Source organism: Mus caroli, chromosome 9 (genome assembly GCF_900094665.2).
Source record: "Mus caroli chromosome 9, CAROLI_EIJ_v1.1, whole genome shotgun sequence".
NCBI lineage: Eukaryota > Metazoa > Chordata > Mammalia > Rodentia > Muridae > Mus > Mus caroli.
In genome coordinates, this window is record NC_034578.1 from 74,746,760 (window position 1) to 74,773,020 (window position 26,261).

The 26,261-nt window shown below is 44.3% G+C and overlaps 1 protein-coding gene across 1 annotated transcript in view; it reads left to right on the forward strand.

Annotated features, from left to right (window-relative positions):
• Window positions 1-14,204, forward strand: part of Gclc (glutamate-cysteine ligase catalytic subunit) — a 39,881-nt gene extending 25,677 nt beyond the window's left edge. Inside the window, exons 5-16 of the mRNA XM_021171248.1 lie at window positions 448-506; window positions 597-730; window positions 4,979-5,053; window positions 5,395-5,511; window positions 6,357-6,495; window positions 6,922-7,034; window positions 7,458-7,550; window positions 7,841-7,945; window positions 11,415-11,496; window positions 11,580-11,683; window positions 11,753-11,873; window positions 12,755-14,204. Coding sequence (XP_021026907.1) covers window positions 448-506; window positions 597-730; window positions 4,979-5,053; window positions 5,395-5,511; window positions 6,357-6,495; window positions 6,922-7,034; window positions 7,458-7,550; window positions 7,841-7,945; window positions 11,415-11,496; window positions 11,580-11,683; window positions 11,753-11,873; window positions 12,755-12,966 — 1,354 coding nt within the window. The 3' untranslated portion in view covers window positions 12,967-14,204. The remainder of the gene's footprint in view (window positions 1-447; window positions 507-596; window positions 731-4,978; window positions 5,054-5,394; window positions 5,512-6,356; window positions 6,496-6,921; window positions 7,035-7,457; window positions 7,551-7,840; window positions 7,946-11,414; window positions 11,497-11,579; window positions 11,684-11,752; window positions 11,874-12,754) is intronic.
• The last annotated feature ends 12,057 nt before the right edge of the window (window positions 14,205-26,261 follow it).

Genomic DNA, 26,261 nt, shown 5'->3' on the forward strand with positions numbered 1-26,261 from the left:
GGAATTTTTTTTTCCTTTCTTTGTGCTGTTAAACTTGTGAGTTTGAATTAGGACCAGTCACTGCACGTGTTGGCGGCCATAATGTATGCATGAGGTAAGAATCAGTCTAGTGTTTTGGAATTGGGGACTGAAGCAGGTGATTTTGAGACTTCAGTGATAACCAAAACCTAAGTTCTTAAATTTGACTAAAATCATTGGAATTTTCATGAGTAATGTTAGAATTAGCTGGACTGTGGTTGCCATGAACACCTGTGCTGACTAGGTGAGCAAGAAGGGATGGTCCCCAGGCAGAGCCCAGGAACTGCTGCTCACCAGTCCCCTTCAGGAAACCCTTAGGGTAGCATGTCACGTGCCATGAGCCAGTCTTGGAGTTTTAGTTTGCGGTAGGTGCTCAGATTCTAATGTGGTAGTTCTGGGGTGACCTGTTCTTTTGTTTGGTTGTTGTAGTACTCTAACAAGAAACATCCGGCATAGGAGAGGAGAAAAGGTTGTCATCAATGTGCCAAGTAAGTGGGTGGGGCTGGGCTGGGGCTGGGGCAGCATGGCCAACCAGCAGCTTTGATTCTCAGCTCCTCTTCTTTTAATTAATAATGCAGTATTCAAGGACAAGAATACACCATCTCCATTTGTAGAAACATTTCCTGAAGATGCAGAGGCATCAAAGGCTTCTCAGCCAGACCATATCTACATGGATGCCATGGGATTCGGGATGGGCAACTGCTGTCTCCAGGTATCGCCTCTGTTGCACAGAGACTTAAGTGTCCTCTTCACTATGCATGTGTCTTGTTTAAAGTCACCTTCTAATCTGATTCAAAAGATAGCTTGCCTTCTGAAAAATGATGGTGCTTTAGTAACGTCTTTTGTAGCTGTCTTTTGACTGAGAATTCACAGTTTACCACAGAGGTGTGTGGTTGTTACTAAACTTAGTATCCATTGGTAAACAAATGTTGGTGAATGCCCTTTTTGATGCCTGATTTTTACTGCCATCTAGTGACAGCCTTTGAGGATATCATACAAGGCTCAGATCTCTATTTCTGAAAATGACCTCTGGTGGGAGAATCCAGTGACTTTATGATCCAAGGGCAAAGGTTGTTTGGCATTTAAATTTTTATTCTTGTGCAAAGCTACCTCGTGGTTTAAAAGGAATAAATATTTAACAGCCTTTGCCTTGCCCCTGGCTAAATTACACTAGAGATACAATAGTATTTCTCTGTTCGCACAGTTAAAACTTTTGCTGGACCTAATCAAATAACTGATGGCCTCCAACAGTGACTGCACCAGGCTCCCTCAGGAGCAGAGTAGGGAGTGCAGACTCCCAGCCCACACAAGCTCTCTCGTGGTTGTCTCTGCCCTTGCTGCCTCCATGCTGAGCTGACTTACTTAGTTATACTGACTGTAGCCACAGCACAAAGGGCACAAACCTCAGCATTCTTTTCTTAGGGCTGCAGCTGTACACACAGTTGTCACATTAGCCTTCCAACTGTTATTTTTAAAAGTACAGATAATTTAGATTTAATACCCAAGTCAGACTTTCCCATGCTACATGTTTCTATAGCATGAAAAGGTATTTTGTTTCCTTTGCATATTTAAGTACAATCAGATATGTAGCCTCCAAACAGAGGCCAGAATGTTCCCTTAAGAATGGTCACACATCATTTAAAACGAGGCTGACTTTTGACTGTGTTACCCGCTTTCTTATCTTAAGTACAAACATTTCTGGAATGAACCATTAAGCTGCAGCACTTAAAATATGTGACTTCCGTATTCTGGGAGTGCTCTTGGAACCCAGCCCTTTCTTGGCTTAATATTGAACCAGGGTCTTTCAGGGTTGCACAAAGTGACAGTCTCTCTTGAGACACTTGATTTATGTAAATAAGTGAGTCCTACTGGTGGGGCCAAACATTTTCATATGTAAAGACACAGTTCTCTAATCTATTTAAGGTATGAGTTTAGTACTTCTCCCAACATATCCAGTTACAGTATTCCACTTCAAAAGGTTGTAGTGACACATAATTAAGACATATGATAAATGAGATAAACTCAGAAGTAGCTACAAAAGTCCCTGCCTTATATCTTCTGACTGGGACCTGAAGGAAGTATTTATTATAGAAAAGCACAAAAAGAAATGGTAAGTAATTTTTTAGTTAATAGTAGACTTAACTGGACAAAACAAAACTCCTCCAAGTTTGTGAGCTTGCTGAGTGCTATAGTGCTTGCCTGGGATCCCAGTGCTACAGAAGGAGTGTGAGCTAAGGCCAGCCTGGGCTCCATATCCAGACCATCTCAGAGAAAAATAAATCGTTACACTTCAGGAAAAGGTCATGGCCTGCTATGGATTTTTTTCCTCCTTTTTTCTACTTAGAAAATTATGTGGTTTCAAAACCAGATTCTAGGTAAGTTTCAGGTTTGGTTTCTCATCTCCCTGTTTTCATAGATCCTCCTTTCTAGTCAGTGTCATAATGACATCGCCTCCCATGTGATTAAGGAGGGCAACGACAGCTGGAGCTTCCCATGCTTATGCCTTTGTCAGGGGCCAGAGCTCCTTGGTTTTGCTTTCCCCACCAAAGTCACTGTTTATGAAAGTCACAGTTTCTCGTGGCGTTCCGCTTGACTTGTTGCACATAGTGTTTTGGCTCTAGAGACAGGAAGGTAGTTAGGAAATCTACTTACGATAACTGTTGTTACACTGCAACTTTGAAATCCCAGGCCCTCCTCTTCATAGAGTTTTCTAAAGCTGGGTTTTTCAGGATGTACCTACGAATCCTACTCTCTCCCAGGCTACTAAGGAAGGACACCATCCCAGAAAAGTTGTCATTACAGTATCTTTGCAAAACTAAAGATAGTAATGCACAGTAACATACCTAACAGTCACAGGACATTCATACAGATCTACTAAGAAACGCATGTCCAACAGACTGTGCGTCACAACACCCAGAAACACTTGACTGGTTTACATCCCAGCATCCTCTTTCCTTCATGACCTTCTGTCAATTTAGTAAATAGGTAATAAACACTGCCCCACATTCTTGGGACTGAAAACATCAAGACAGAGTCCTGGTGATAGGACCACAGACAGTGAGCAGTGCTCTGCCTATCCAGCTCCATTCCACACCAAATCCTTACTCCATAAAGTGTGCACATGCATGCAGAGACCAGAGGCCTACCTCAGCTGTCGTTCCTCAAGCACTGTCCATAAGGGTCACTCATTGGCCTAGAGCTAACGAGCCCTAGGAATCTGCCTGTCTTTGCCTCTCCAGCCCCACGACTATAAACACATACACCACACCCAGCTTTTGGTTTTTTTTTTTGTTTGTTTTTGTTTTTTTTGTTGTTGTTGTTGTTTTTTTTTTAGATTTATTTATTTATTATATGTAAGTACACTGTAGCTGTCTTCAGACACTCCAGAAGAGGGCGCCAGATCTCGTTATGGATGGTTGTGAGCCACCATGTGGTTGCTGGGATTAGAACTCTGGACCTTCGGAAGAGCAGTCGGGTGCTCTTATCCACTGAGCCACCTCACCAGCCCCACACCCAGCTTTTGGTGGGGGTTCTAGGGAATCAAAGTCAGGTCTCAGTGCTAACAAGGCAAACACTTTACCTCCTCAGCTGTCTCCCTGGCCTCAAATTGTTTGATGGTCTCATGTCCTTAGAGAGAAGATGCCTTGCCTTGCTTATCAGTGACCTTATCTCCAGCTCTCCTCAATTTTTACTCTAACATTTTAATTTTTTTTCCTTAATGGCTACAACATAGCTTCACATTATCTTAATCTGTAGTGGCTAGTCAATGTCATTACTTAATGTGTTACTCATTTTAGCATTACCATGGAAACTACAGGAAGATCAGAACACCAAGTTATTTAAATAATTGTTTCAGAAGTCAGTTGCCATATATAATTCAGCAGATGTCCTCCATGGAACTTGTTTGATGATATAAGGGACAGCTGAGAGAGACAGTTAAACCGCTGGAACTAAGAGTCATAACAATAACACTGAGAGTCGTAACAGTGCTTTTATCAGCACATCAATTATTTCCTGCATCAGCACCAAACTCAAACCATCATTATTGAATGGCCGTAATGGAGGAAGGTAAAATTGTTTTCAACTTGTACTTATAATAGTTGTGCTGTTTTCACAAACTGTGCTCCTTGACCGCCACGACCATTCTTCCCTGTGAAGGAACTCAAGACTTTGTGAGGATTTGTGTTAACCAATGCGATTTTCCTATAATTTTCTGGTGCCTACTTTCCCCTTGTCAGGCTTCCTAGGTAATCTTCCTGAATTTGGGGCATTGTCAAAATAAACACTCCGGCACTAATTTTTTCTTTCCTCTGAAGTCCAGAGCCTTGGAAACCTAGCTGTTTCCAGGACTTTTCATCCCCTAACATCCATTAGCCCACATGTCACAGCACCTGTACCTGTTATCCTCTAGCCTCCTCTTCCTTTATGCCCCAGGAACACCCAACAGAAGTCTCCCTCATGCTCTGTCCACTGGTCCCCAGAGCCCACCTCTTCAACTCTGGCATGCCCCTTCTTCTAGCCCTGAGCTTTCTCCTTCTCAGACCAGTGATTTTACTCTAGTTCCTTCTGGCCTTACTACCTTCCACATCCCCAACAACCTCACCTCACTCTGCCGTGCTTGGAAAATACACCAAATATTCCCCTCCAGACCCGTCTTTATACCAAAATGCATGTAAGCCCGCTGCTACTGGAAGCCAACAAGAGACCAAAGCTCTGCTGCCTTTTGCAAGTCTCTCTTCTCTTTCCTGGCCTGACAGTGGTTTTGGCTTACACTGGTGTGTTTATGAGTTGTGGGACATGAGTACAGACATTCACCCAAGACGACTTGTAAGTCATACCTGAAGCTTTTGCATCTGTGACGTGACCACCTTCTTTTCTCTATCCACCGTCCTTCTCAGACTTACTGCTTGTGGGCCTGATAATGACTTACGTTGTTTTAATAATTTCTGTTCTCAAACAGGTGACATTCCAAGCCTGCAGCATATCTGAGGCAAGATACCTTTATGATCAGCTGGCCACTATCTGCCCAATTGTCGTAAGTAGAAAGTATGTCTTTCTGTAGATACGTCTTTGTAGAAAATAAGCTCATGTGCGATTTGATGAACGTATAGAAGGAGCACTGAGGAGAAGAGCAATAGCTGCTTATTGTTGCTAGTGCTGTATTTGAGTATGACCATTCTTTCTCTGCCTGCCAGTATGTCCTCGTGCTATAGAAGGGATGAGTTTAGTGAGTACAGACTTGGAGTTCTTTCTTGTACATTCTATTTATAAGACAGTAGCTGGGAGTACATATAGTGGAACATCAAGGATGGTGAGTGGGTGGAGCCTTCTCTGTGTACGCAGCACGTTGACCCTTCACTGCTGTTTTGTTTTTAGATGGCTTTGAGTGCTGCATCTCCATTTTACCGAGGCTACGTGTCAGACATTGATTGTCGCTGGGGAGTGATTTCTGCATCTGTAGATGATAGAACACGGGAGGAGAGAGGACTGGAGGTAAGGAATGATTTTTTTTTTTTCCTTTAACCCTAATAGATCTTTTCCATCACACAGGGGACATGTGTATATTGTAACCACTTGGCATTTTGAAGTCTCCCTTAGATGTTTACCCTCTGGGTGTTCACATCAGGGAAGAGAATACAGGTAGTGAGCCTGGCTTTGTTTTAAGTGGGTACACAGGAGGAGGGTGCTTGGTTTGGGTGGGAAGTCTAGAAATCTGCATTACATATAGCTTCCTTTAAAAATACTGGCCATTTTGTGCTAAAGCAGTCACACCGACAGCTGTTTTACCAAAAGGCTCTGGCCACCACCTTCTTTCCAGTAGTTTCTGCTAGGAAGCTGGGTGATGTTCTCATTTGAAGGCTTTAGGCTTTGCCCTGTAAGGTCAGGTTAGTCTTATTAGCATTTCTTGTCCATGCTGAACTATAGTAGTGTGTAACTCCTTTTAGCACCAGGAGCATGCGTCACCACCCACCTCACAGAGCCCGGTTCCCAGGCTCATGGTAGATAAGACTCTGCAGGACAGGGACCTGGCTGGACATCATTGTTTTAAAGACTTCCACAAAGGACATCTCCCACTATGGGCATTTCTGCTCTGGCCCTTTCATAATTATTCACAAACTGTTGAACATATTCTATAATTGTGTTGCTGTGTATGAAAGAGAAAGGCTTGGGGATGGCATGGCGTGTGCCTGAGCACATACATGGAGGTCAGAGAACAACACTTTAAGTCTGTTCTCTCCACTCTGAGTTCCAAGAATTGAGTGTAGGTCCCCAGGCAAGGGTGCTTCTATACAATTAATTACCTGGCTGTTAAGTTCAGATCGTTGCTTGTGTTTTAGCCTCTGAAGAACAATCGCTTTAGGATCAGTAAGTCTCGGTATGACTCAATAGATAGCTACCTGTCTAAGTGTGGGGAGAAGTACAATGACATCGACCTGACCATCGATAAGGAGATCTACGAGCAGCTCCTGGAGGAAGGTGAGCAGCGTCCCACATGCCGACGTTGTTCATCTGTGCACCTTTTATTCTTCAAAGCGCTTTAAACTTTTTGCTGACTCCTGGTCTGGTTTCTGTTTTTAGTGTGAAGTCTCTAACTTTTCTTATGAGGCTGCTTGTTCCTAAAGTTTCAAGTTCCAAATACTTGTGAGATCTTCTTGACTTTTAGCAAAAGGAACTTGTTGGAGCTCTGTATCTAGGTCCACACCAGTGCCCAGCAGGCATTGTGTGAGGAGTGAGTAAACTCCGAGTCTTCCCCAGTGTCCATAGGATAAAACCCTGGGCAAGGTGAGAACACTGAACCACCCAGCCATTCCCAAGCTTCTAGACCCTTTCTTCAGTCTGTGGACTTAGAAATTCTAGAGTGCTGTACCCTTTGCGGTTAGTCCCCTGTGTCTGTCTTTGCAGGCATCGATCATCTTCTGGCACAGCACGTTGCTCATCTCTTTATTAGAGACCCACTCACCCTTTTTGAAGAGAAAATACACCTGGATGATGCCAACGAGTCTGACCATTTTGAGGTATCTCCCATTCAAATGGATTTCACTCCACAAACTACAGTAGGCTTGTTTCTGTGCCTGTGAGGATTAGCGATTAGCTAGTGCAATACAGAACTAAGTAAGAGTAAGAAAGACTAAAGGATGAACTTACAGTGCGTCCGTGACGCTTCCTAGTTACTTCTCAATTCTGTGAAACTAAACACGAGCAGCACAGAGTAAGTGTTGCAGACATATCCTGACTTCCAGGAAACACACTTTGTTTTCTCACAGGTCACATTTGACAAAGCATTTAAGTTGTTAACTGCTTTTGGTGTTTGTAAATTGGGAAGTATTAGGTGTAGGTGGGCAGTGGACAGTCTCTGTCCCTGAGTAAATACATGTAACCTAAACGTGCTCTAAATGTGTAGAAAGTTGGTTTCATCCTCTTTCTTTTTGCCGTTATAGAATATTCAGTCCACAAACTGGCAGACAATGAGGTTTAAGCCTCCTCCTCCAAACTCAGATATTGGATGGAGAGTAGAGTTCCGACCAATGGAGGTGAGACCCATGCTTCAGCTCAGAAGCTCCCACTGGCTGCTCCCCACCCTTCCAATGCTCTTCTCAGAGGGCTCTGAGTTTATTCAAAAGCAGTAGGAATCCAAACTTTCCTATGAATAGCAACTCCAAACGTCTCTGGGAGCTGCTATCTAGAGTGTGGACCTGGATAGAGGACTTCCATCCTCCAATGGGGAAGATGAAAGTGCTTGGGAATAATCAGTCTGAAGGTGTGGAGACGGGGCAGCTGGGGTAGGCAGTGGATTCCTAACATTTCTGCTCTTCATCTACAGGTGCAGTTAACAGACTTTGAGAACTCTGCCTATGTGGTATTCGTGGTACTGCTCACTAGGGTGATCCTCTCATACAAACTAGACTTCCTCATTCCACTGTCCAAGGTACAGATGGGTGTGCTTACCCTGATGAACATGCACAGTGTAGATGGAATTCACTGTCCAGTTTTAACCTAGCTTTACGTAGAATTCTTTTACTCATCAGGATAAATTGTCTCTACTTGAACTCTGATTTTTCTTGCAAGCCTAAATCTAAGGTTTTGTTTAAAAATAATGGTGAGGTGGTCCCACAAACTGGAGCCATCTCCCTGATAATCCCATTGGTCTACAATGTCAAAATTAGGCTTGCTGGTAGAATTCAGGGAAGGTTTCAGTGCAACCAAACTTAGCATGTTTGCAGAGGATGTGATGGCAAATTAAGAGTTTCGCATCCCCACCCCCACAAAGAACACAGAAGAGGCTTTCTGGAGGAAGCTGGCCAGCCAAGCTTCTGAGCATCTCCTTGCTCAGGCCACGAAGCTATGTAATCTGGAGAAGCCCTTAAGGTGGTCAACATCATGAACAACTCTGACATAATGGCGGATAGGAGAGACTGCTAAATGGATGCGGGCTCTGCTGCTGTGGGCTCCTCTCAAGGAGTACGGCTGCATAGGAGTGGCAGCAGCTTTGTCATAGCAACCCTGGGAGGGATTCTAGAGGCTTCTGTAGTCTTTAGGTATAGAAGTCCATGTGAGTGAGCCACACACCCAGGCTTCTGTTTGTGAGCATGAGTTCATGTCCCAAAGCTGACAGAAAATTAAGAAAGAGAGAGGACTCCTCACTCAGACTGTCCTCAGTGAAGCCATTAACTCCAGAACCCAAACTAGGATTTTATCTCAGCAGAAATGTTCTGGACAGGAGAGACTGGGGTAAGGACACCTGCGGGGTGGGGTGGGATGGGATGGGGTGGGGTGGACTAAATCTAATGCCAGAGAGATGAAAAGAGCACTATTTGAGTTCCCTTCCCAGCAAGTGATTTCTCTATTTTGTATAACTTAGTGCGTGTTCTAGTTTGCTTTCTGTGACTGTGATGAACACTGTGACCAAAAGCAACTTAGGGAGAGAACAGTTGTCCTCTGACTACCACATGTATATCATGTAGCACATGTGTGGTCCCTCTGCTCCACATAAACTAAATAAGTAAATAAGTAATTTGAAATAAAAATAAAACATCTAGGAGTAAAGCTCACTGCAGAGCCCTTGTCTGATGAGTCAGTCATTCTGACCACAACAAAAAGTAAGACAAAAATACAAAGCCATTGGTCATCAGTGGCAGCAGATGACAATGCACCTAAGATCTCTAGCACTTGGGAAGCTGAGGCAGAGGAGGATCACAAGTTCAAGGCCACTTTGGCATCATAAACAAGAACCTGTGTCAAACATAAAAAGTAAATAGTCTGAAAAGAGCATTTGTTAATTCTAAATGACTGTCTCAAAAGCAAGGCACCAGAGAGAAAATGTCTTGGTATTATAAAAGTACAGTGAGGACATCCTGCAGAGGGGCAAGCAGGAAAGATCACTGAGGACAGACGCAGACATGGAGAGATGACTGTGCAGGTAAAGGCACCTGCCTCCAAGCCGGGTGAGTCCCAGGACTCCCACACAGTTGCTTCTGACCCAAACACAAAGATAAGCAAACAAATATAAAAATCTTTTTATGAAGAAACAGGTAACATCAAATTGCAACATTCCGGTATATGTTGCTTTTATAAGACATTTCCAAAACAAGGACAAATGCTGAAAATATAGAGATACAAAACGAGAGGTAACAATGACCTTTTAAAACCATGGCAGGAATGACCAAGTGCTTTACAAAATAGAATGTGCAGCAGGCAGGCAGGCAGGCAGGCTGCTAGAGACAGCAGTGCTGGCGCTCGCCCAAGATGTGCAGCAGCGGCATTGGCTGTCTACACAGCAAAGGGTCGTGACGTTGTTGGAGGCATTTAATGTGGGGAAAATAAATGTGTGAGATAAGAAACTAAATTCGTAAGCTGTTTATTCTGTGGACAAGTTGCTTAGGTCTCTGTACTTCCTTCCACATAGAGAATAGGGCCATATAGGTCCCTAATAGATGAACCGCTAAGACTCTTACACATAATCACAGGCTGAAGAGCTGTAAGGAATTAAATGTTAACAAGTTAATTAAAAGTTAATTAAGTGTTAACAAGTTTAGTTGTGTAGGTTAGATCAGGTATGTCATGCCAAAAGAGCATCTTTTGTTTATATGCCTTGAAGATTGATAAAAATCAGTTGAAAAATCTTCACTTCTCAAAAGTAGACATTATCTGAAATGTATTCCCACTAAAAGTTAACAAAATAATACTCAAGAAAAAAATCCCCTATTTTTCTTTAAAGTTTGAAGTGTCTTTCCTAATATAATAAATCTTGAAGTGAGCTGAAGTTTGAATGACTGATGGGCAGGAGAATTCATGGTGTGAATGTTGCTGGAACAAAACTAGTAAGAACCAAGCATAGGCCCCAAACCTTCGAGCTGCCCACAGCACAGCTGCAGTCAGCCTCTTACTTGAGTGTGTTCCTACATGGTCTAGATATTCACAAGGTCTTTCAGTATCCCTTTAAAAGCATCAGGGAGTAACAACAGGGTTCTCTCCATAACTAATGTGGGAGGAGGTTAAATGATCACAAAAGACTTTATAGGCAGGCTGGAGAGATGGCTCACCAGGCACCAGGCAGAGTGCAGGTCCTCATCATCATTCAAGCAGGGTGTGGCGGTCTACCAGTGGATCCGGAGTTCTTCAGGTGGGGACAGGAGGACCCCAGGCTGTGACCAGCCAGCCTAGCAGAAACTGGAAGTTCCAAGTTCAGAGGGATGCTGTGATTAAGAAAGGCACCCCAATATCAACTGTGGCCCCCACCCTGGCCCTCCAGCTTGTGTTTGTATATATACTGAGGCTATACATAAGCTAGCATTACGGAGAGCTGGGGAGGCCATTCGGTTGTTAAGAGCAGTGACCCACCTTCCAGAGAACCCAGGTTCAGTTCCCAGCAACCACATCACAGCTCACAACCCTCGGAAATTCTAGTCCCATGGGATCTGATGCTCTCTTCTACCCTCCAAGAGCACTGCACAAACATGGTGGACAAACATATATGCAGACAAAACCACCATACACATAAAATGGAAAGAGAAAAAGATAAAGATAACATTATAGAAATTTTAAAAATTTATTGGAGAAATTGAGAATTCATGAATGAGTTGCCAGGTAGGCAAATGGCATTGGTGACTCTTCCCCATGGTGCACTACTGGGTACAGCAAAAAACAGTCTCCTGCCCCGTGGTTCACTTAAGCAAGATGGGGCTAGGGAGAACACCGACTTTGAGACCAAGAGAGCTAGCATTTTCTGTTTGGTTTGTAAAGTAAGCTTCCCTTAAATTCCCATTGTTTTGCACAGATAGTATATGATGAGCGCATGGTCTGTCTTTGCTGCTGTGAAGGGCTGAGGGGAGCCATGCAGGCACTGGCTTGTTTGATCCAAGCTGTTCTGACTTGGTCCTGACTCCTCCTCTCATTAGGTTGACGAGAACATGAAAATGGCACAGAAGCGAGATGCTGTCTTGCAGGGGATGTTTTATTTCAGGAAAGACATCTGCAAAGGTATCACGTGTTGGGGATCTAGGGTCAGTTTATGCTGAGCAAGCTGCTGAAGCTCACCTGTGCTCCCCTTGGTTGGTTGGCAGGCGGCAACGCTGTGGTGGATGGGTGCAGCAAGGCCCAGAGCAGCTCGGAGCCAGCTGCAGAGGAGTACACCCTGATGAGCATAGACACCATCATCAATGGGAAGGTACGGCCTGAACGGGGCTCTGCGCTGTGAGCGCCAACTGGCAGGGTTTATAACGTGTTCTTCTTGTAGGAAGGGGTGTTTCCTGGACTCATCCCCATTCTGAACTCCTATCTGGAGAACATGGAAGTCGATGTGGACACCCGATGCAGTATTCTGAACTACCTAAAGCTAATTAAGAAGAGAGCATCTGGTACGGTAGTTACTTCCCTTTCCTTGTCTGCCTCTGTCTCATGCTTGGCAGTCCGTCTGTCCCACTTTAGCCAGGCTCGGTTCCCCGAGTTGGACTAATTGTACAGTTGTATGCACCTTACACTCTCAGGAGTGAATTCAGAGAGCTTATCTCTTCTTTACTGGCTTATGAAATAGTGATGGTTTTAAAATGTGGCATCATCAGTGAGGTGTGGTGACTGCAGTGTCAGTCCAGTGTCACCTGTGTGTATTGTACGTCACTGCTAACTTTTGTCGGGCTAAGTAAGCACGGCTCAGTGAGGCTGTACCGCTGACTTGTGTGCGGCTTTCAGCTTCTATACAGGGCCTCCGGCCTACCCCAGGCCCTTTCCTTGTCGTTCTTAGCCTTGCTGGAACTTACACAGGGAACAGCCCATGCAAACCTCAGTGCAAATACTAACGACTAAGGACATCGGGACACAGGTCATCTGAAAGAGAATATCACCTCCAGAATGTTGTATCTATGACTTCCCTTTTTTCCCCTGCTCATCCCCCTAAGGACTCTATAGTCCTTTGAAGTAGTTCTGTAACGGCAGCATCTAGAGACATAGCCCTCTGGCCAAGGAGGAGAATAACCCAGCTCTTACAAATACTGACTCTGTCCTTAAGAGCTTGTGGTGTTAGCCTATGGGTGGCAACTGTTTATGTGTATGTGTATGTGTTCTTGTTGCTGTTCTGCAACCTGCCATTTGTCCCCAGCAGGAATCCTTTGAATGTGATAAAAGCCTTCCTCTCAGCCCTTACTGTGTGACACTCCCAGGTCATGCTGATCTCATTTTTAGAGGCACATGTTCACTGGTCATTAAATATCTACTTTTAAAAACGCCTATTTCTTTTCTTCAGGAGAACTAATGACTGTTGCCAGGTGGATGAGAGAGTTCATTGCAAACCATCCTGACTATAAGCAAGACAGTGTAATAACTGATGAAATCAACTATAGCCTCATTTGGAAGTGCAACCAAATTGCAAATGAGCTGTGTGAATGTCCAGAGTTACTTGGATCAGGATTTAGAAAAGCAAAGTATAGTGGAGGTAAAAGCGACCCTTCAGCCTAGCCATCCAGCAGAGAGGGTGATCGCTGTTCAGGATGGTGAGTGCAGCCCTGACTCCTGGCCCGCTCGGATGCTGGGAAGACCAAGATGGCCTGCAGTGTTTCTGCGCCAGTTGCCTGTAAGTGGCTACTAGAAGCTCCCTTCAGTAGGTAAATCTCAGTTTGTACATGTATATACTAAAGTATTTTTATGATTAACAGTGTATTTTAATAACAGTGTATCTAAAGTCATAGTGAACTGGCTTGTACATTTTGAATTCTTACTCTGGAGCAACTACTGTCTAAGCAGTTTTGTAAATGTAATTGTACAATAATACCGGCATTCCAGAGTTTCAAATGTTTACTGTAAATCTCCTTTTAATACTACCTGGGACCTGATTCACTGAAATTTACTTAAAAAAAAAAAGCTTTCTCACACCTGTTTCTTGAGTCGCCTCTTACTATGTAGGTAAAGTCACTGGACTGCATTGATGCCCTCCGTGGGCGAGGCACCTTACCTGTGATATTTCCTTTGCAAAGCAGCCCCACTCTCTTGCCACTGAATTCTGCTAGCTCTTGAAAAGAAACTACTTTAGAAATTGTCTAAATATACAGACTCAGAATATTTCGTTTCATCTGAAAAGGAAAATCATTTCCTTCTAACGTACACTGAGAGAGAGCTTTGTCAAACGGTGTCCGCTCTTCCATTACCACCTGCTGTCTGACCCCTGTGCTGATGAATAATCAACTCAGTGCAGCAGCCACGGTTTCCGCCCTTTCTCTAGTTTGCAGGAGCAGATTGACAGGCTGTCTTATAACAGCCATTCATTTCATTCCAGACTTTCCCCGGGGAGTAGTCTGCATGCCGCTTGCTTTTTCTATAAAACTCACAAATCAATCATGAAATGCACTAATTTTTGTGAATCAGGACCCTAAATGTTTAATTGTAAATAATTTGTTTCATAGATTGCTTTTAGCTTTGTGTTATCTTTTTAATTGTTAACTAAATTTACTTCTAAAATAACTGTACTGTAGATTAAGCCAAGCTTTACAGATATAAATATTTACACTGTAATGGTAATTTTGAAAGATTGCAATAAAGTCGCTTCATCTTAAAGCTTTCAATACTAGAATTGGCTCTATATCTCATTTACTTCAGAAAGTATTTTTTTTCTACAGTTCTCTTCTGTAAATTAGGTTGTAAAAAGAATAAAATGTTCGTGGTCTGAGAAAATAAAAGAATGGGATTCCTATTCAAAGGTAGTACGTGTATGAGTGGTTTTCGGGGAGGTGTTTGGATTGGGGGGGGCTTTTGTTTCAGGTTTTGTTTTTATTTCTAACTATGTCACCTGGCTACTGGTTTGTCCCCACTATGTAAATCAGCCTGGCCTTGAACTTATAGAGACCTGTCTGCCTCTATCCACTTAGTACTGTTGAAAGCATGAGCCAGTGTGCCTAGCCTTGGTCAGGAGGGTTTTTGCGTGGCCAGATTGTATGATGTCATCTCATCATCTCAGCTCTAAGAGGACTACTAAGAAAGACAGACGGGTCTCCCTCAGCAGCCTTCTCACAAGACCCGAGCTGTAGCCGATAAACTACTTTCCTTAGGAAAATGAATGTTTCTTTTACTCTCAGCCACTCTCATGCCGCTGGGCCAGTGATGGTCTGGATGGAGAATGTAGTCTACACTGGAGACACCTAGACAGAGGAACCAGCGAACCCTGCAGAGCTGTTTCCCACCTGTCTGGATCATTGTCCCTCCCCCAGCTTCTCACACACAGCAGATTCATGGAATATGGCTTTGTTGGGCCACACCTTCCTGCGTATGAAGCTTAGACAAGTATAGCCCAGCCATAAAGGAGAGACATGGTACCCATAACGCCAGAGTTACTTCCAAAACAGTGCTACCTTCAGGAAGCACAAAGCGGTTTCATTTTGTTCAGGGACCTCATTCAGAAAAGTACTTCAGAGACATTTCCAAGCATGCTCCATTTAAGGTGATAATTTAAGAAGGAAATTGGGGGGTTAGTGAGATGGCTCAGCGGTTAAGAGTGCCGACTGCTCTTCCAAAGGTCCTGAGTTCAAATCCCAGCAACCACATCGTGGCTCACAACCATCCGTAACAAAAAATCTGATGCTCTCTCCTGGAGTGTCTGAAAACAGCTACAGTGTACTTATATATAATAAATAAATAAACAAATAAATAAACAAAACATATAATAAATAAATAAAAATTTTTTAAAAAGAAGGAAATTGGGCTGCTTAGTTCAAGATCATGGTATACAGGTTTTGGTTCTTGAAACAAGGCAAGAACACATTGGTGTACTGGGCTTTCAGCAATTTTCGCTGTAAATAAAGGAGAAGCCATGTGGAAGGTGCTTTAATGAAGGACTGTGTTCCCAAAGGGCTTTCCCTGGCTCACCTTCCTCTGGGCGGTACAATCAGGGCGCCCACTTCTTAAATGGTCCTCGACAGCACTTAGCTGTATTCTATGTAACCTAGAGTGGCATCTGCATTAATACATTGCTAGTAAGCTCCTACGTATTGCTGTCTGCAGAGCACATGAATATCAAGACTTACTACCACCTCACATCCAAGTTCAGATCCATCAACTTAAAGCCTCAGTACTCACTCACCCTCAGTATATGTCTAGATTGTCCTGCTAAATTTTAAACCAGGCAGATTTCAGCCTGTGTCATATGCTCTTCTCCACTCCTAGACAGAGCAAGTATGACCCACAACTCATGAGCTTTACCATCTAGACAGCATTCAGGATCACAAGCCAAATTATAAACACTGACATGAACAGAAGATGCGCTGTCTTCCGTGAAAATGTATGAGGAAGCCTTGGGAAAGGCCACTGGCTTGTAAGCTAACTAAACAACTTTAAAGGAGGAGTTTGGATGGAAGTACCTCACATTAGTGAACAGTGCCGAGAAGACAGTTACTAAGTGAAAATTTTCAGTGCCAGGCATGGGATACTTTATATGAATTGCAGTCAGGCTCCAAAGGCACCCGAGATGATGCAGATAATTACCAGTGCTCTTGGGTGCCTGGCAAGGTGGTTAAGACTCTATTACTGAAAACGACTCCACGTGCTTTGATTGCAGGACACAGAAAACTTAACCTTATTCTGTCCAGGAAGCTCTCTCCCTGCTTGCTTACTTACTTGCATGCTTCCTTTTATAGATCCAAAAAAGGGCTGTGTAGGCTTCTGGGGGAGAAAAAGACACCAATCTTCTAAGAACCCAGTGGTAGACTAGATTCAGCATGTGACAGTACCCACCTACCAGACAAGATATGCCCTCCACTGGATCAGACTGGAGGCCTACTCCACAGCAGGGAGCCAATACCTAGTGCTGTAAACACAGTGCTCATGGCTAGAGAAGTTAACAAGCCCAGGGGAGAACCTGTTGCTGCTTTTCTAAATGATGATGTTGTCAAGCTGCCTTCCATATGATTTTTATACCCATCAATTGGTACCTTTGGTCTCAGGGAAGCTACTCACTGCAGTGGTAGTGCTTAGTGAGTCCTGTTTTGCTGAGCAGAATGCTAATAAGAAGCAACTGAGTGTTCAGTTGTAGATAGGATAGCTACATCAACACACACACACATACACACACACACACACACACATCCTGCTCAGAGAGTACATTGACGTTACCTGATACAAAACAAAGAAATGACTTCAAAGGGACTTACAGGAACCAGGTAAATGTTTACAGTAAAGATAAAGCAGTCCTGCCTAGGGTCAGCTTAGTGACAGGTAAGGATCTCACACTCTAGTGTTATACCTTTGAACTTTGTGAAGGACAGCACCAGGGGGTTCTGCTCTTGGCAGGCCTCATGAATAATGCAATATCACAACCCCCCCTAATTCCTAGGCCTTGCTAAATTCTTATATGAGTGTAACTTTTAAGTAACTGGAAAATCTCCATTTGTCAGGAGAATTCACCAACTTGCTTCTAATATACAATATAGCCTGTACTGAAGATTTCTATCTCAGTGGGATTCCCTGGCTCCTTTATGGTTAAAAGAGAGCTCGTAGTTCCATACACCAGACTAACTCGGGAATAGAGTATAAGTATGTGGGTAAATGATAACGCCAAAACTCCAGGAAGTGAGTTTCTGTGAAACTCTTTGCCTCGTCAGTGGCTTTTAGGCTTCTCAGCCTGTCAAGCGGACTCGACCGGAGGGCGTGGCAAACATGCCCTTATCTTCACTCCCAGCTCAACACCTCTGTCCTCAACTTAGTTATGCTTCTAATCTCCCACCTGCTACTCCAAACCCAGTTAGGGAAGCAGCCAGTGGGCATTCCACTCAAGATCTCACATGGCTCATGGCTCCCTCTCCTTCCGAAGCATGGGAAATCGTTTTCCTTCTATGCCTGCTAGCCTGCTTGGGCAGAAACTGGAAGTCCTGCCTCTTCCACCCAGCCACTGGCTGCTAGCATCTTTATTGATCAATCGAGAACCAATTGGGGAACAGGACCTTCAGCATTCATTTTTGGTCAGAGATCAGAACCACACCCTACGCCTTCTCTACACATGAAGCCCCTCCTTGTGGTATCTTAAAGCCTTTTGAGAGCTCACATGTCAATCTAGGAAGTTTGTGTTCAGAAAGGACACAAGCACTTCTAGCGGGGTATGGGGGTGGGGGTGGGGGGGAGCCATACAGACTCATTCAAACCTGTGGAGAGCACCCCTATGAGCTAGAAGGTATTTGGCAATTAGGATGTCCACTCAAGATTTGTTTTTCAAATACTCTAGGTTTATTCAAACAAACAACCCTTATAATGTCTTGATAATATAAAAATTAAATAGGGCCAGGTGGGGTGGCACACACCTTCAAGCCATCCTGCAGTTCCAGGATGGCCAGGACACACAGAAAGAAACCTTGTCTCCAACAAAAAAGCAAAACAGAACAAAAACCAATAAAAGTTACACAGACTTTCCACCGGTGGAGAGACAGACGGTTGGGCAGAGATGCTGCCGCAGGATTATACTGGGGAATCTACGCTGGTGAGAAAACTTGGGAAGCTTGCAGGCTCACCCCACGTTTGCCTTGATGTCCAACTGTGACAGTGTAGGAGGGTGGCACTGGTTGATGGCCCAGGAGGCCCTTGAGACCACTGACAGCTGGGCCTGCTTGGGCTCAGCCAGACTGCTGGAAGTCCATCTCAGGATCATTTCCAATTCTACTTTTTGTATTATTTCGTCAGGTAGTGGCTTTGTACTCTTCAAGGCTCACAGCCTTGGGCTGGTTCTCTAGCAAAAAAACACCACCTTGGGGTTAGCTCATTAGCATATCAAGGCCAGTGCTGGACTAGGCTTCACCTGAGCTGTCCCAGTGGTCTGCCAGGGACTTATCAGAGCTGCCTGGCAACGAGCTGGAGGCATCACATTATTGTAAGACACACAGAAGGTTCTTGTAATTACACAAAACAGGTTCAACTATGTTCTTAACAAAACCCTAGTATTTTCATACACTGGTTTGGCAAATAGATAAATAGCAAATCTAACCTCTCTGTTCCTAGGCATCACATGGGTGGAAAGTAAAAGCCAAGCACGGCCTTCTTACCCCTACTGCTGTCCTCTCAGAGGATGCTCTCCTGTTATAGCCAACACACCCCCTGAACTCTAGCCAGCCTACCACGTCTTCTTAACCTCCTTTGCATTCGGAGACATTTCCAACAATATGAGAAATCAGAAAAAAACCCAGCCACGCTGGAAACAAAGCTGAGATGCTGGGGAGTCGGGTTGGGGGGAAATGGGGGGTAGGGGTGGTGGTGATAAAAGTGCTTACCCTTTCAGTCACTTCTCAAACAGCACGCCTGTCAAGTTTCCTAGAGACAAGTCTTTCAGTTTGGCTTTTGGGTTACTTTGTGTCAAAATAGAATTATGTGTTTTGAGTATTCTCAGCCTTCGTGGGAGGTGTTGGTGCTGGGCATGTGTAGAGCTGTTAGGTGTGAGTGGCAAGAGAGCCTGATTTCGGCTGGCTTCGAGTTCATAACCAAACTAAAGTAAACTAAGCTAACCAACCTATCTACTTAAATAGTAAAATGTCCAAGATGTGACACTTTGTCCTCAGGTCCTAGACTTCCACAGTGGGCCTGTGCTTTCTCAGAGTACGGTCCCCACGTGACCACAGTTGCTCCAGCAACTCAAGGCATTCTCATTGGCTGTGAGTCCCAAGCAAAAGCCAGTCCGGGTGTATGGTGAAGACCGCTCTTGTTCTGAGTCTTCCTGGGACTTCTGATATCGGGACTGCTGTTTGCTCCCTCTAGACCTTGATTTTCTTTTCAAAATTTGTGAAATCTCAGCACTCTCTCAGATCTCCTCTAGGGCCATTGTGTTTCCGACAAGGAAGCCTTCATCCCTTTGAAGCTAGATGGTAGAGCCACCTATTCTGTTGGTGCCTTCTTTGATGCAGTTTCATTCAGAGTTTGGTCTTGCCTATCTTCCTCTACAAATACCTATTCTGAACAGCTGATTGTAAAGTGAAACTCCACACTGAGCTTTTATCTTTACGTGTATGACGGCTTTGTTTGCATGTATGTCTGCAAGTCACGTTCATGCCTGGTGCTCCCAAAAGCCAGAAGAGGGCGCTGGATCCTCTGGGAGTGGGAAACTCCGTGTTGAGATGTACTTTAGTTCCGTTATTATATTTAGGTGTAAATGACCTTTCGTTCTAACACAAGATGGTGAGTGTTTTCACTGTTGCCACAGCTGTCACGTCCCTGTTATTTTGAAAAAATATATATATTTTTTTTGCATGCAGTAGCCTGCACGCACACATCCACACCCCATATGGAGGTCAGAGGATAGGTCTCTTGACTACCTTATGGGATCAGGATATTGAAGTCAGGTTGTCAGGCCTACATGAAAGCACCCCTATGCCCTGAACCATCTACAGCCCCATTTTCTTTATTCACTTATAAGTGGGGTGAGGTTGTTTGTTTGGTTTGGTTTGGTTTGGTTTTAGCGGATGGGTTGGTTTTGGTTTTGGTTTTGGTTTGGTTGTTGCTGTTTCTGATGTTTTTCTTTGTTTGGTTTGAGACAGGTTCTTACTGTGTATTGCCCCAGAACTCACAGAGCTCTGCGGGCCTCTGCCCTCCCTGCACCACCACACCTGGCTGTTGTCAGTGTTCTTTAACACTTGGAGTTTTCTCTTTGGCTGGGTGTTTATTTAGAAGTGTGTAGCCTGATTTCAAAATCCTTGAGCATTTTTCTAGATAATTATTCTTGATGTCTAGCATAATTTCTCTGCTCACAAAAGATTCTGAATTATCTCGGTGCTTTGCAGTTTTTAAAAATCTCTTTAATAGCTCATCATCTGGCCTTTCATGGAGAATTCTGTAGTCACTTCCATACAATGTCCACTTGGCACCTTCAGTGGGGGATCTTTGTTGGCAATGTGCAGATTTTTCTATACTCGTATTCTTGTTTTTCTTTCAATACCTGGGGTGATGCGTCCAAGGTGACTGGGGTTGTCTTCTCCACTTTGGTTTTTCCAACAAACCTGAGCTCTGTGCTTGGCTGCCTTGGCCTCTAGATTTGAAATGCACTTTCTCAGTCAATTGCACTGCAGTTGACTGTGACAGCATCCTCTCCCTCTCCCTCTCCCTCTCCCTCTCCCTCTCCCTCTCCCTCTCTCTCTCTCTCTCTCTCTTTCTGCTTTGGTCTTTACCTTGATTAATATAGTCACATCAGCTCTCTTTAGATGATATTTTCATGATATCATCTCATCTCTCCAGATGGCACTTTCATAACATGTCTTCCATTCTTCTATATACCTATCTGGTTTTCTAACTAAGCTACATCCCTTAAAGCCTCTCAACACTAGGCCTTAACTTGTAAAATATTTTAATTGCAGTTATTTCATCTGTGGGCATTTATGGTTTGGCCAGGCCTAGGTACATCAACCTCTTGGGTTGTTTGTTTGTTTGTTTGTTTGTTTGTTTGTTTGTTTCCTGGTCCTTTTGTGCACATTTCTTCCTGGTTTGGGCTATGTAATCTTCTCATCACTATTAGCTCGTTCGTTTCTGCTAAAGGTCCATCTTTACATACTTCTCAGTGATCATAGTGCACATTTCTAACATATCACAGTGAGGCATGGATCTGCACTATCATGGTTCCTGTGTGCTGTAAGAGTCACCTAAGAGTCTTCAAGTCATAGGAGTCAATAAGTCTTCAAATCATAAGAGTCTGTGTACTCTTTGGTCACCAATCTTTGGGTGGTGGCTTTTACTGAAGTGGGTAATGTTACTCACAATCCAATGTTGGTACTTTAGACTAAAAATTAAACACCCAAGGTCTTTGTATCTCACATATGTGAAGAGCTAGCAATAGTGATTGCTCACACACACAAAAAAAACTCATTAGCAAACAGCAGTTCGGTTATAAGATGTGTGAAAAATATGAAGAAATATTTTACCTAGCAGGTGAAGACACTGGGCAGATAAGCACATGAAAAGCCACTCAATGTTACTAGCTACTTGGGAAAGACAAAGGACATGGCACAATAGATGTTATTACAACTTACCAGGAATGCTGAAATAAAAAAAAAAAAAAAAAGAGTGTAGCTACATTGCTGGTCAGGACAATGATAACAGCTACTCTGGGAAACAGTTTGAGGGTTTCTGATGCTAAGCATGTAGTTACCATTCCACCCAGATGCTGTACTGTAGGTCATTTGTCCCAAAGAAATGAAAACTCCTGTTTGTACAAAGACGTGTTTGTAGCGGCTTTATTCCTAGCAGCCAAACTGAAGAAGCGACTCGACTATCCTTCAAGCAAACAACGGTACATCTGTATCATCTAAGATGAGGTAGTAATCTCACAAACGGGATGAAGTATTGATCTGAGCAGCTATCTTAGATGAGTCCCTAGTGAATCAATGCCAAGACAACAAAGCCCTGTGCCAGTTAGGTTCCTCAAGTTCCAGGACATCGGGGACAGAGAAGAGGGATTAGTGTGGTTAGAATAGGTGGGTCAGCGCAAGAGATGCCGTGGATGATGGAGTTGCTCAGTAAGTTGACTAGGATTGCGACTACATGAGCCTACACAAATGACAGATCCGTGTGTGACAATAACACAAAGAACAGTCCAGATGAGACTCGGGGAGCCCACAGATGATACTGCACAGTCTGGCCAGCCATGCACATTGGAGACAAATGATAAAGGGTGCATGGGGGGGGTTGTATTACTTTCTATAGTTGGATTCATCTACAATTATCTCTGCTGACATGCACACTGGTTAACAAGTGATGTGCAATTCTCGATGCTCGACCCACATCATTTCATTGATCTTCATCACAGCCTTCTGCAATAGGGTGTCGCTATTTCCATTGCCAAGATGGGGACTAATACATCGCTGGATGAAGTAGCTTTGTAACTAGTCCAGTCGAAGGCGATATGGACTGGTGACCATTGGTGATATCTTGATGCTACATAAAGAGCACTGGATGATTTGTGGGAAATCTTAGGTTCTAGTCACCCTTCCAGTGGCTCACATTTTAATTTGAAAGTGACTTAAACACCCGGTTGGTTGCTCCATGGGGGGAGAGGAGGAGGAGTGTACTTTCTATGATTCTCTGATTCCAAAGGATCAAGCAATTAAAATATGATTTCATCCCCACCTTGGCAATTAGCATCAATGTTGGTGCTGTTACTTGTTTCTTCCAACTTCCCAGGGGTCTCAGGAGCATCCTCTCTAGCAGCAGGTTGGGTGCTGACCTCACTGGGTTTCGAGCAAGTTTACCCACAACACTTTTCGTCTTGCATAAGGTTGCCCAAAGGCAAAGTCAGTGTCAGATAATAGCAACAAAGCAGTCCTTCACTGAATAATTTCCAAATACCAATGACTGAAACAGTCTGTGTCACTTAAGACAAAACGTGGTGAAATGAATTCTGTCAGTGGTGTGTGTGTGTGTGTGTGTGTGTGTGTGTGTGTGTGTGCATGCCATGCCAACCCAGGGCCTCAGTCAGAGCTCTACTGCTGAGCTGGAGAAATCCTATCAGAGGTTCACTACACTTGTGGCTTGGAAGACTGAAATGTCTGGTCTGTAGGTTAAATCAGGCTAGTAGTCTTCCATTGCTTTGAGAAACACAGAGAAAACCCACTCAGATTCTTTGGGCCTGTAGATTCACAGGGTTCCGTCCACTTTGTTTCTGGGCCATCATGAGACAGCATCATGGCTGGGCATGTGCTAGAGCAAAGCCACTCACCTGGTGACAGGCAGAAGGCAGATAGAAGGAGGAGATATAGTCTTCGGTGGCCCTCTCCCTAGCAGGGGTGAGGGGAGACATGGCCTTCAGTGGCCCTCTCCCTAGCAGAGGTGAGGGGAGACATAGCCTTCAGTGGCCCTCTCTCCGAGCAGGGGTGAGGGGAGACATAGCCTTCAGTGGCCCTCTCCCTAGCAGGGGTGAGGGGAGACATAGCCTTCAGTGGCCCTCTCCCTAGCAGGGGTGAGGGGAGACATAGCCTTCAGTGGCCCTCTCCCCGAGCAGGGGTGAGGGGAGATGGAGCACTCTCTCTTTATGTAGCCTACTTCCTCCAGCGAGGCCCTATATGCTAATAGCCCTCATCTATGAACTCACCGACAGACTCACCTACTTTCTGTAGATGAGTTTAGAACATTCCTGATCCAATCACCTCACTGGGCCCTACTCTAAGCATTGCTGCATTTGGGAGTCAAGCCTTCACTATATGGATCTTTGGAGACTCTTCCTATTTAAAGTCCTTCAGACACACCTGCTGAAGCTATCTACCCCTCCAAAGCCTTCCCGCAGGCAGGTTGTGTCCTTATGGTTTTTGATAAATTATAACTTTAATAGTACTTGAGTTGAACGACATAATGTAAAATTAACGTGCTCACTTTCACTTCTGAAAGTGGACATTGGAGACGAAAACAAAGCTTTCTAAGTACCTTGAAATTCCAGCAGTGCCCCCATGGTGGCGGTATAACACCACCATGTCAATATACCAGCAGTCTTCCAGACTCAGCTCACCTACAGGCAAAGGCACAAACTCCAGAACCCAGTGAACCGCAAAATCAGGTTACTCTGAAGGAGGCAAAGGGCCTCATGCATCTGGGTTATTAACCTTAGAAACAAAGAAACACAACTCACTTTCCAGACAGAGGAAACAGTTTCTTACGGGGACACAAAGCGTCTACTTGGTGAGAGCGCCCTTTTCATAAGTACTGGACAGCAGCCAGCAGCAAACACAATAGCCCTGTCTACAAATGTTTTTCCCATTTCCTCGGCCCCCTGAAAGCAAGCATTTGAGAATAAATAGTTCAGTTCTCCTTTCCTGGATGGCCCCTATGGCTGTAAACAAAAGGACAACTGGACTATAGAAATGTCACATATTTGTCTTGGCTGTGTATGACCTTATGAGCCCCTGCCTGGGAATTACACTAACAAGCCAAAAAACATGATTCAGTCAAGGTTCTCAAAGCGCTTTATGGAGAGTAATAAACATACTTCTGGAACCCTAAACATACCAGGCCATAAGCATTTACTGAGTTATAGCCAAGTCCAATAGTCACTCAGCGCAAGTTGGGTCTTTGTTGTTGTAGTGGTTTAATTCTTCCCCCCCCCACACACACACACATGTTTTTTATTAGATATTTTCTCATTTACATTTCAAATGCTATCCTAAAAGTCCCCTATACCCTCCCCCCCCCCCCGCTCTGCTCCCCTACCCACTCAATCCCACTTCTTGGCCCTGGTGTTCCCCTGTACTGGGAATATAAAGTTTGCAATACCAAGGAGCCTCTCTTCCCAATGATGGCCGACTAGGCCATCTTCTGCTACATATGCAGCTAAAGACACGAGCTCTGGGGTTACTGATTAGTTCCTATTGTTGTTCTACCTATAGGGTTGCGACCCCTTCAGCTCTTGAGTACTTTCTCTAGCTCCTATATTGGGGGCCCTGTGTTCCATCCTATAGATGACTGTGAGCATCCACTTCTGTGGCACTGGCAAAGCCTCACAAGAGACAGTTATATCAGGGTCCCTTCAGCAAAATCTTGCTGGCACATGCACTAGTGTCTGCATTTGGTGGCTGATTCTTCAGCGATTGGAACCATTTATTGATCAACAGAATTAGTTCCCATAGGTCTTGTTTTTACCCGATGACTCTTGGAGATGGCTGGCTAGACTAGAGGCAAATGCTTAACGCAGGAGAGGCACCTCAGAGCCACCGAGGGCCTGGCCTTTGAGAGAGTCAGTTAGCACACAGGCACGGGATACTACTTCCAGCAATGGGGAGATGTTAGGGAGATAGACCCAGGACTCCTGAGGCTGAGGTCAGGGTTGTCCAGCTGTCCTTATATTCTAAAGGGCTGACAAATGTCCTACCCAATAAATCCGAAACTTAGTGTACACTTACTTCAAGTGAGTGTCTGCTACATGCATGTCCTGACAAAGACATCATTTTTTGGTACAAAGTTCAATGGGTATATATATATATATATATATATATATATATATATATATACATATCCCACAGAATCTTCCTTGCTATCAAAATGAATAGATTCTCTGGAATTCAAACCTACTCTGTGACCCCGTTTTCCCTCTTGTTCCCCCATAAACATGGAAATGATAACACGTGCGTGATGAAGTCCTTCAAGCAGGAAGTGTTCCTCTAGCCCGGTGCCCAGCAGAAGGTGCTCAGTTAACATGAGCCTCAGCCCTGCCTGCATCATTCCTGTAATTACGGAAAAAGAAACAGCCAGGATAACACACTTCCTGGGGTCTGGAGCAAGCAATGGTGACTATTCTTGAACAAGAGGCATGAGGACCTCAAGGCCGAAGTCCTTTTCTGCAGAGAAAGGGTGTCCTTCATTGTTTGAAGCCAATGGTGCATAGGAGAAAGTCCCAGGGGACCAGAGGCCAGTCGCTAGAGAGTAGGAATGCAAAGCAAAGATATCCCTCCTAAACAAGCCTTACTGCTACTGGTCTCTCCAGGGTGGAGAAAATGCCCACCTCATCAACTCATTATTGTGCAGACATAGAAGTGTGTGTGTGTGTGTGTGTGTGTGTGTGTGTGTGTGTGTGTGCGTGTGTTTGCAATGAAGTCAGTGAGGATGGCAAACAGAAAACCTCTGCTAATGGGAAAGTCAAAGTGGATCCCAGGAGTCAAGTCCCTGCTCCTTTTTACCTGTGGGCATCTTGTGCTTCTCACTCATGACCTCTGTGGGCTTCTGTGGAGTCTCCAAAGAGAATCGCCATCTCATGGTCACATTACATTGCTCTCTCCCAGTCTCATCATTCAGAAGAGGTGGATGCTGCCATGTTGCCAGTGTGT